Source organism: Notolepis coatsorum, assembly GCF_963971535.1.
Source record: "Notolepis coatsorum genome assembly, chromosome: 19".
In the NCBI taxonomy this organism is placed as follows: domain Eukaryota; kingdom Metazoa; phylum Chordata; class Actinopteri; order Aulopiformes; family Paralepididae; genus Notolepis; species Notolepis coatsorum.
Window position 1 is genome coordinate 77,263,361 of NC_140183.1, and position 12,213 is coordinate 77,275,573.

Sequence of the window (12,213 nt, forward strand, 5' to 3'; positions counted from 1 at the left end):
AATCTGTTAATAAAGTTTTCAATCAATCAATCAATCACACAAGGTGATCATAGTTTATATATCATCAACTATTTCCAATCACAGTACAGGGCTCTATGGAAGACCGTCCCAATGAGCAGCTTTCCTCCGTAGGGAGCTGCTACAGAGGAGCCCATGATCACATGTCCGTCGTCAGCGTACACCTGGGTCACCACCGGCTGCTCGGAGTGGATGTTCTGGATGCGGATGACCTAAAAAGGAAAATGTGCACGATATTGACCATATTAAGATAAGATATTCCTTTATTGATCCCCTTGGGGAAATATAGGTGTCATAGCAGCATGGGGGAGGAGAGGAACAGGTATGGGCAGGGTAATAGTAGAAAGACATACATATAGGCAATCAAATTAGATCTGAATATAAAAATAGGAGAAAAATAAACAGTATAAACAAAGGTACAGATGAGGGTCTGTACACACAGTGGCCATTTTGCTCTAATGTCATGCTCAGGTTAGGATTCCTTTCCACCCTGTTCACACCTTATTGATATTGCTACAGTCACAGCCACTCCATTATGGTAAGAATGGTTAATAATTAGATTAGATTATTTAAAATGTATTGTATTAATATTGTTGTAGTATTAATATGTACAGTGATACAGGTATAAAGACAGTAGCCTATGGTAGTAAGTCATACTGGCCAGCAGCGTAACTAGTAAGAATAGGTACGAAATATGTACAGATATATATTATCTACAGATATGTAAAAGGATTATGATTAAGTGTAGGTATGTACAGAGTAGACAGATGTGGATAGATATATATACGGTAAGAATACATATATATACGGTATATACAGCATTAGTATATACAGCATTGTACATGCTATTATGAGTTATATGGATTATATGATATCTGTCTGAATATACCTGCATATAATCCTTATATATAAATGTATATAAGCGGTATATAGAGCCCTGTTGTACATGCTATCATACAGAGTATATGGGTAGACTATAGTATGAGGTGGGTAGTTAAGATTATTATGATTACAGTGTAGGGCAGTTGTAGATAGTGAAAGCAGTATGTAGGTATAAATTGAGTATAGGCAACAGAGTTCAGAGTCGTACATTCTACTCGTAAAATGTTTCATTAAGCATCAAATTAGCTAGCTGGCTTATAGGGTTCATGGGTTTACATGGGCTCTGGCCATACATAAGCACTATATTTAGAAGGGCAAATGGACAAAGTTGAGGACGCTTAACGTTGAGGACTTTAAATGATTGATTTATTGAAAACAGAAGATGTACCTCAGAGCCAGGGGGGTCTTTTGGGTCAATTGGGTCAGTCAGCTTCATGGCGTTAGGATGGCAACCCAGCCATAAGTCACCTGTCTCACGCTCCACCTCAATGTTGTCACAAAGTGAACCAACAGCTACAGACTGGATGGAAAAACATCATTACAAACATGAGGACTGATCGAAGGATTCAAATGTCATTTCCAGGGTTTATCCAGAGGAGAAGTATTTTATTTTAAAGTTCCCATTTGATCAAAAACTATTGGTGTGGATTTAGCAGTCTAAAGTGTTGTATAGGCATGGGAGAACAATGACATTGGTCCTGCTTGCCGTGGCCAGGGTTGTCACCTGACAGAAAAGTCTTCTGATTAATACAAGCAAATCAGAACAATAATAATAATTTAGGACGTGCTCAGAGGTCATTAATCGGCATGCATGCGATGCATGTATGCGATTCGTCTCTGCGATTAACCCATCCCGTCGTCCTTCCCCCCCAAGGGCAGCCGGGAGCAGACAGGCGCAACGTGAGCCGCGCCAGGGGACTAATCCAAGTGCTCCTGTCCGTCTTCGTCAAGGACGCCACAGCGTTAGCGATCTTGTTGTTGTGCATGTTTTTCCATTGGGTTTATCTTATCGGGGGGGGGGGGGGGGGAACCCTTGCGAGCACGGGGAGAACATGCAAACTCCACACAGAAAGGCCTGGGAGATACCCCACCTGGGTAACTAGCATCATGGAAACCTGGTCCCCAAGCGGGAATCGAACCCTGGACCTTCTTGCGGTGAGGTTTTAACCACTACACCTTACCCTTTGTGATTGCATACCTAGACACAAACAATCAATTAGTCCTTTTTGGAGCCACGAACTCTGCCTACTTTAATCTACTACCCACTTGCTAGCAGGAAAACACACATTGCACCGATAAAGCTAATGCGCGCACTGTGTCAATGTAGATAACTGATGCGCGGTGGAAACACTTTAAAAGGCACTTCACCAACACAGAAAGATGTTTACTGACAAAGTCTCTCACCTTGTAGAAGAAACCTTGCTCCTGACATAAACCAAGTCACAAGTCATGTAAATATTGTTGATATAGACCACTGCACATCTGCATTACATTGAGCTCATGGGAGAGAGAGTGGGGGGGGGGGGGGGAGAAAATGAATGAATGTGGATGAAAGCCTTGACATTAAGTGGTTGTAGCTACGGCTGTGGGGGTGCTGAAGACATGATCCAATAGACTTTTATAAGAGCCGGGCATATAGATTCCACATTCATTCATTTTCGCCCCCCCCCCCCCCCCCCCCCCCCTCTCTCTCCCATGATTTCAGAATACCGGTGTTGCGGTGGTCTATAAGATAAGGGCCCCATGTTTGACCTTGAAACGGGCACCCTGAACCTTAAGACCGCCTATGGTAACAAATGTGTTCCATACATTCAAGGAAATGGTATACAAAAGATCTGAAACAATATGGGGCCTTTAAAGTCATGACAACAATAATCATGTACTTGCACACCACAGTGCAGCGTTATCTCCGCCATTCCGGTACACGTTACAAAATGAGAAAAGACGGATCAATATCTCACCTTAACATGTGTTAATTGTTCCCCTTCTCGTCGTTCAAAAACCTCTATCTCGTGATCTGGGATATCTGCAACATATACATACCTGAACACAAAAGCATGTTTGTTATATTACTGTATCGGGACATGTTTCGGTATACAAACTCAATTTAGAGAGAGAGACCACAACCCTGTGAGTACACAGTAGCCTATTCGCCTTAGCCCAGTGAGATAGGACACCCTTGATTAAGTCTTTTGTCTATATTATGTGATCAATTTAGAGAATCATAGATATACGGCGGCTAAGTGGTGGCGCAGTGGGCAAGGTGCTCGCCACTAATGCAGGAGATGCTGGGTTCGAGCCCAGCTCTCGGCATTGCTACCAGCTTGGCTGGCCGTTCATACTAACGCAATTGGCAGTGTTAGGGGTGGGAAGCTGGTGGGTGGGGATCGGACGTTGTGGACAGCGACTCCTACAGGTCGGTTGGTGCGCCTGTGCAGCAGAATCAGGAAGCAACAAGGGCGGCGTGTCCCTCCCATGCAGACCCTCGCCGCTGAGAGATCACGCTGTGCTGGTGAAAAGATGCGACGGCTGCCTCCTCGTGTACCGGAGGTGCACGTGATGCAAGGCTTCGTCCACATTGCAGCCGGCCTGTGGGAGGCATGGCCTAACCGCGTTCGAGACAGCGGGGGGTAGAATTGGACAATACGAAATTGGGATGGGAGAAAAATAGAAAAAAACTGGAGAAAAAGTTAAAAAAAAAAAAAATAGAATCATAGATATACAGAGAGAGAGAGAGAGAGAGAGAGAGAGAGAGAGAGAGAGAGAGAGACTGAACATTCCGGATTAGTTTAAAGACATGAGAAATGAAATAACAAGTACCTTTTGTCAGGTGACATGTTGATGCCATTTGCAGAGAGGAAGCCATTCGCCGCCACCCGTACTTCTTGTGGACTGTAGTAGATCACATCACACCAGGGCAGACCGAGCAGCACAGTGAGGAGGTGCAGCCCTTCACTGGGAAAGGAGTGGTCGTTTGTGGCGTAGAAGCTCTCCACTCCAACCGCAGCAATGTCATTCACACTGATAGAGGTGAGAGGAAAAAGCATACAGTGGTTGTCGGATTATGATAATATCAAGAGTAATGATTATAACAACGGCAATTTATTATTCATTCATTTATTATTATTAATATTGTAGTAACAACAATGATCATTATCATCATCATCATCATCATCATCATCGTCGTAAAATAGTTGAAAGGAAACCGCTGACATGGAAAATGCACTTACCGTCTTCTCAAGACAAGAAGATGGGATACCAATTTCCCCTCTGTGCGTTCAGTAGGAAAGCTATACGTCTGCAAGCTAGCATAGTTTAGCATAAATTAATGGAAGTTAATTTGTTTGGAAGTTCATTTGTTCAAGAGTTTTAAGCTATAGGCTACGGGCCCTCATTTATCAACAATTCTTAGAAAGTGTTCTATTTTCGTTCTTAAAATTAAGCACAGAATTTAGAATGTGTGTACGTACAGAAAAATCTGGATTCATCACACGTGCGTACACGGGTCGTACCACACTCCGTGTTGATAAATACCATTTGTTCTTACCGTCAATGCCCGTGCATGATTATCCATATAAGGTAATGAAACACCCCCATGGGATGTGAAATAATGGACTAACCCGAGCGAACTCTGAGAAACTTCACGAGCGAGATTGTTCACGGAGGTCTAATGCCGCGTTCGCCTTTACGTGGGAAGAAGCGGAAGAACCAGAGGACATCTCGTTGCTACAACTAGGAAGCATTCACGCGTTGACTCGATGAAACGCCCACATCCATACTTCCGCAATTCGTGCCGCGAAGTGGGAGATATCGGGGTCTATAAAAAAATCCCATATGTCCTAGTAGGAATTACCACTAGGAGGCTGACGTGAATGGTTTTTCCCAGTCGGAAGCTGGTTCTTCCGCTTCTTCCCACGTAACGTGAACGCGGCATAAGCAACTAATTCAACGCGCTGTCCAACCAAGAAGACACAACGCGTGTTATGGGATAAATACACGACAGGCTAACGGACTTGTACACGGTGATGTCAGATATCAACGACTCCCTAAGACCATTGCTGCAATTCTGCCTGGACAGCTCAAAATACTAATAAAGACCGTTAACCACTGTTTGGCGTTGGTGTGTCATTATAACCATGCTTGAATATGCCTTTATTCGTTTCGTTCGATTGGCTACCGGGTATAATATGATTTGTAGAGGCATACAATCTATTTTGTTGTCGGTATTATGTAGCCTATATAAATTAGATATAATAGCAGCCATAGCCTACATTATGCAACATTATTACATGGCGTTTTCACATTCGCCGAAATGCTTGCTTGTGATTGGTCAATAGCGCTCGTCAGAGGTCCGATATTACTCGATAATGGACCTCTGCCGAACAATAATGACCGCTGTGCGCAGCTGGACCAATCAAGCCCACTACACACACTGTATCAGTGCTGCTCAGCATATGCACAGCTGCACTCAGTCCTGCAATCAGACCACAGACCTGCCGGCTGCCGATAATAATAATCACTTTATTTGGGCTGACAGAGCCACAGAACAACTGCGTCTGCATTTGATCTCGTCTTGTCGATGAATTAGGTATATCGTTAGTAAGTTAGCCATGTAATAAGCGGGATAATGTATAGCTATACTCGGTCATTGTCGCAAAATAATTTACCTTCACTGACGTTTAAAACACCTCGGCTGCGCCTCGGTGTTCTAAACTCTGTGTCGGTCAATTATTTTGCGACAATGACCTCGTAGCTATACATTATCCCTTACGTAACTTGCAGATATATATTAGCACATGGCACAGCCCTGCGAAGCCTGCATACAGTAAACTAACTTGATCGTTAATCTAGCTGTTGTATCTTTACGCTTATGAAAACATTAAATAATATGTATAGGCGATAGGCTGATTTGCCTTAATAGCCTATATTCTCAAATGGCATTTAATGGCTATCCGCTGTGGGCTATCTCCTCGCGGACGGACCAGTATACCTTATATCATATCATATTCCTATAAAAATTATGTCTCCAGGGGAGCTCCCGTAGCTCACCGCATATCTCGGCGCTATTTCTGCGTCGGGGAAAACCGTGCTCGTCACGGATCTGGGGGACACGAGTTCGATTCCCGGACCCGCCGTCATTTCTCAGAATGTCTTCCCCTGCTCTACATCCCATTTCAACCTGTTTCTGTCGGTCATGCTTGACCAGAAAAGCGATAAACGCTAAAAAATAAAGTAAAAAAAAAAAAAAAAATTATGTCTCCAAGGAATCGTGGGGCTCTGGGGAATAAAGGTTGGGAACCCCTGCTATAGCCATCTTTTATAATGTTATAGGCTATTTTATTTACAGTTTACTCTATCATCCTACCCAGCATGTAATACGTTCTTTGTTAGAACTCAACTCGTTATTATTTTGCACATAGATCGCAGAAATACGGGAACGTTTTGATTATATTTAAAAGGCTTTGACATTGTAAAACGAAATAAGTGGGATTTCGAAGTTGTAAGTTGCAAAGCCTTTTAAATATAATCAAAACGTTCCCGTATTTCTGCAATCTATGCGCAAAATAATAACGAGTTGAGTTACGCGGAGCGCAGTCAGTACACCCCATAGTATTCCGATAACGCTATATATATATAAACCATGCTGCATTCATTCGGAAAGAAAGACCTATTCCAAATGCTATTTATAGGGTTTTGACAATAATTACACAACTGTCGCTATTTTACAATTAACTATAATGAATTACGGGGGGTCATACTGAACACGTCAGTCAAACTAATGGACAAAAGCTTATTTCCGCGTCTGCAGTCTCCATATTCTACCGCTGGGCGCCAGGTACGCATGGTCCGAGCTGTGCGTATATATACGCACAAAGTCAAGCACACGTTCAAATTGATAAGTCCCACACTTTGCTTAGAAATTATTGTAAGCACTACGCACGATTGATAAATGAGGTCCGTATCCACTTCCATTAATTTGTGCCAAGCTAGGCTGCTTGCAGCCGGATAGCTACTGAATGCACACAGAGAGGATATCGGTATCCATCTTCTCGTCTGACTCTTGAGAAGACAGTAAGCACATTTCCCATTATGTTGGTGTGTTCCTTTAAGTAAGATACCGTAAATACCTTATTTTACCTACCTATGAAGGAGGTTGTGACTGATCGTTTTCAGGTGCACAATTGCATTTTCTTCTTCGACGAATCGAAAGATCTCCACCTGGCTGTTATGCTGAGGGTGGTTGACAACGAACAGGTATACAGATTCATCTGCATAATTAAGGAACTGCAATGAATGCATGTTCTTTATAAGATATTCCTTTATTGATCCCCTTGTGGAAATTCAGGCATCATAGCAGCATGGGGGAGGGGGTGGGGTACAGCTATGGGCATGGTAATAGTAGAAGATATAGATACAGGCAATACAATTATAGTACAGTAGGAAAGTAATACATAGGCAGTGTAAAAAATATAATTAACTCTGAATATACACATACACAGGCAGTGTAATCAAAGGTGCAGATGAGGGTCTGTATGCCCTGTCAGTTATATTATACATTACAATAAATATATGGTCAATAACACTTAATCACTTAGAGGGACTATGCTCCACTGCACACAACACGCATACACCACATACAACAATAGTTATAATAGAAGAGTTTCACAGAAATTAGTTAGTAACTTTCAGACACTTGGTCCTGTAGAACCCACCACACAAAGAAACCCACTTTAAAAGGCTAAGCTTGCCAAAATGCACTAGGATTAATTAGGTCCAGTTGTTGCAATTCTTTTTTTTTTTATAAATTGAAGATGAGTTTTAGATTGTAGCTTATTGAAATTGTAAAAAAATTCATCAGAGGTAAAACAGTACAAATATAGTCATAGCAACACCTTCTTAAGATATCCTCCAGTCAGTTCATGAAGCATAATTTATAATTAACAATGAAAGAAAGACACTTTATAACTGGTCTCAGGTCCGACTGATTTATCATTTCTTGTTTGGACACATGTCATGTTAGCTCGATTCCTCAGTAATTCTGAGAAGCTTCCTTTTATGTCTTTTCATAGTATTATTTCATTATTCTTTCATTATTATTATTTCTTTTTTTAATAAAACATTTTATTGGGGTTTTCAGAGTTAGCGACATACAGTTGACAAATTTAAAATACGATTTTAAATATATATAAAGACAACATACAAAATAGAATAATGAAAACGGATTGACATAATAGACAGAGATAAAAACAAGTACAGTATATAAATGTGTATTGCAAATTAGTTTGCAATACTTAAAAGGTGCTATAAACAACATCGTCATGTAGAGTAATCATTTCTTTAAAACAATACATCCACTGAGCTCCCAGAAAGGCGCGGAACAAAAGCACCGACCCTTCCCCCCAAAATAATTGCGGACCAATTAATAGATCAAAAAAACTATTTGCAGGTCCAAAATGAATGCTGCTGTCCACATGTTGCATGCATGCACCCCCCCCCCCCCCCCCCTCTCCAGTAGCCGATTGTGAATCGTGTTTACAGTTCCCACTTCTATGAAACCCCACATGATCTTCATCTGCTATGGAATGTGGTAATTGCGTTATACGTTTTTTTTTCTTTTTTTTATAAATGTTTTTATTTTCCTTTTTCAAAACATACATAGAACAAGACATCACAATACAGTAGACTTAATAACAAAGACACTAACAACACTAGCACTAACAACAATAACAACAATAATGACAATAAGCATAATAAATACATAATATAAACTATGAAAGTACATTAACAGACATGACAAAGGACAAACAACAAAAACATGGCTCAGATGGCTTCATATGTTATACAATGTATATAGCAATGGTGGCGATTAGGGAGTCGGCTCCTGGCCAATGATAGCACCCAGTGGACTGATAGACTGTGTGTGGGGTGTGTACGTTTGTTTTGTACATGTGTGTTTTATATGTGTTTTATGTGTGTGCGTTTATTGCGCTATAAGTTAACTTTTCGTTTTACTTGAATTAAAACATTTTAAATGTTCTTTATTCTATTTATTTTTGGGCTTTCTGTATTTTTCGTTATGCCAATTCACTTCCTGGTTGTTGCGCGCATTGCCCCACTGTTGGCCTGGGGAGGGTGTAGAACTACCACATGCCTCCTCCGATACATGTGGAGTCGCCAGTCGCTTCTTTTCACTTGACAGCGAGGAGTTTCACTGGGGGAACGTAATGCGTGCGGAGGTTCAAGCTATTTCCCCCAGATCCCCTCCCTGCTGAACAGTTTACTTGACGTTTTTTTTTACAGATTTCCCTTAGTAGTATTGCAAGTACCTGAATGAATTTGATGTCATGGGTTTTTATACTTCACCTTCAGCATTGACGTACACACTGATGCCGTGTGGGTTGAAAGAGTTGAGGTCAAGCTGCCCTTTGATCTGCAGCTCTACGGGCGTCAGATTGGGGTCTAGTAGGTCCAAAGTGTAGATCTTCCCTGGCTCATCAGAGAAGGAAGTCATTCCAGGATATTTCAACCCCTGTGTAGGAAAATACTTGACGTATTGAGGCATGCATTGTCTGTATGCCATCATAGGGTCTTTTGACTCAGCGCAGTAGTGACTGTGGAATCCATACGTGCACGTGACTGAAAAATTCAGAACACATATGGACTAAGGCTACGTTCACACTGCAGGCAAAAATCTGATTTTTTTCAGTTCAGAAGCGTGACGTGACCAGTTCACACCGGAATCTGATATTTAAAAAATTATGTGAACAGTCAAACAAAAAACGGATCTGAGCAATAAATTGGAAATTGAGCACTAAAGGCTTGCAGTGTGAACGTAGCCAAAATGTAAAGTAATTCAGAAGGTAATATATTGTGGAAGATTCTGTGAGTTATTTCAATTGCCAGGGATTACTAAACCACAGTATGATTTTACCACCAGTCTTACACTTCACATGATGAACAGGATAACATACTGTGCTTATGATGGCCAGTCCATCTCGGAGTATGGTGATATCCTCTGAACCATATTCTGCACAAAAGGAGAAATGTGATGTTTAGACACTCTATTACAATGAGATACTAATACTAAGGTGTGGCAAGTTGGCACTTGATCTACTGATTATTATCTCAGTTGACTTGAGCTCTTAATATTATACCTTTGCATCCTTGTCTGAAAGAATGAGTGTAACTCCAGCTTGTGTTTGTAGCACACGTTGATTCAATAGAATATAATAGAAATACTTTATTCATCCCGAGGGAAATTTGGCACTACAAATCGCTCACAGTAAACATTTAGGTAGACAAAAACAAAGTCACGAATAAGAATTAAAATAAGCCTAAGAATAAAATACGGTCTGGGATATACATTTCCTATGTTATGTATATACATTCTAATATAAAATATACAGTAAAAATATACAGAAATATACAGTGTACAGACTTAAAGTGTAAAATTGTACAATGTTGGTTTAAAAGTAAAAGTCCAGGAAGATGGTACCCTGTGCTCAGTGATGCAGTGAGGCACAGTGATGCATTATAAATTCTGATGGCTGTCGGAATGAAAGACTTCCTCTACCGTTCAGTGCTACATCTTGGGAGTCTTAGGGCGGGATCCACAAAGAATGGATTGCACGGTGCTAATTGCACCCTTACTTACAATTCATTATGAATTTAAAATGGGGGACCCTGATGCAAACAAGACGAAAGTCTTTCTCTGGTCTGCATCTCCTTAACAATTGTGGTTAAGGGGTGATTCATTGATTGATTGAACATTTTAAATGTTATTAACAGATTGCAGAATGGGTACAATACAGTACGGCTCAATACACACAATTGTTAGTCTAGCACTGAACCTAAGTCTGTGTATAGTGGGTGGGAGGGGTAGGCCCACTGCCAGTTAAATGGACAGATACAGGGCATGCTGCTTACCAATATTCTTTAACAGGTGACAGTTGGGAAGGTGTTTCAGAGGCAATTCTCTGTAGCCAAGGGTCATTTCCCTGCAAAAGGGCAAACTTAAAATCATTCCAAAGATACACCAGAAATTTTGCATTTTGATGTTATATTGTCTGTATCAATAACATTGTTCGATATCTGTCCACATTGTTCAGATTAGATTAGATTCAAATGTATTGTCATCATACAGCACAAGTACAGTACAACGAAAATAAGTTTGCCATCCAACCAGAGTGCAAAAATTTAACTGTAAAGTGCAATAGTAATATACAATGTACAGGTGATTAAACTGGGTATCAAATAGATTAGTACTACAGGGTGTAGTGCTAATCAGATGTATGTACAGAGTTGTAATATTAACATGTACAATGATACATGTATAAAGACAGTATGGTAGTAGTCATACTGGCCAGCAGCGTAACTAGTAAGAGTAGGTAAGGGATATGTATACAGCATATACAGATATGTAAAAGGATTATGTGCAGATATGTACAGACAGATGTGAGTAGAGATATATACGGTAATAATATATAAAAATATACGGTATATACAGCATTATTGTACATGCTATCATATATGGGTTATATGCAGGTGTACAGTATAAGTAGGTATATATAAGGATTATATGCATGTATATTCAGACAGATATGGATATATATATATACCTATATATGTGCAGTGAATCTAAATCTAAATGTATATATGCGGTAGATACAGCACTGTTGTACATGCTATCATACAGAGTATGGGTAAGTATGAGGTCAGTGCAGACATGCCTGGATTTGACCTGGAACAGCATTGCATTTCAAATGAGCAGTAAGGCTATGTTATCTGTAGAACTTCTGACATTAGAGCCTACCTCAGTTTTAGAAATCTTTGTCCAAGGAAAGCTGCCAAAGCAGCGATGAAAACAGCAACTAGTCCTTTCTTCATTGCTCAAAGCCAGACTCTACCCCGGCCACCTTGTTGGAGGTATATATGGCTATGTAAGACGAGGTCAAAGGTCGATGACCAAACAAACAAACTGGTTTGAACCAGCTGAACCAAGGAGGAAGTAATGAGTATAAAATTTGTATTATTACTCTCAATTAAACACAAAGATATTGAGTGTGTACATTTCAATTTGTAAAAGAAAAACTTTGATACAAAAAACTAAATATATATATATAATAATATATATAATAATATTATATATATATGATACATTTCAAATTTCTCAAGATCACAAAGCATGTTATACTGAAGAAAGAAAGTTACATTTTCAAATATGCTTTATTACGAGGCTATTTCAAGAAGCAGGACTAATCATCAAACCATGAAAAATATGATATTCTATTTTACAATGAGAAATGAAGGTTA

The 12,213-nt window shown here is 40.2% G+C and overlaps 1 protein-coding gene across 1 annotated transcript; it reads right to left on the minus strand.

The window, feature by feature from the left end:
- Positions 1-68: 68 nt before the first annotated feature.
- LOC311246110 (serum paraoxonase/arylesterase 2-like) lies at positions 69-11,787 on the minus strand (the record flags this gene model as incomplete). Its single annotated transcript, XM_084336190.1, has 9 exons — positions 69-230; positions 1,289-1,420; positions 2,862-2,943; positions 3,721-3,921; positions 7,043-7,169; positions 9,265-9,430; positions 9,873-9,928; positions 10,828-10,898; positions 11,714-11,787. The coding sequence occupies 9 exons, from the start codon at positions 11,785-11,787 to the stop codon at positions 69-71; spliced, it is 1,071 nt and encodes a 356-aa protein (XP_084192316.1).
- Between the last annotated feature and the right edge of the window lie 426 nt (positions 11,788-12,213).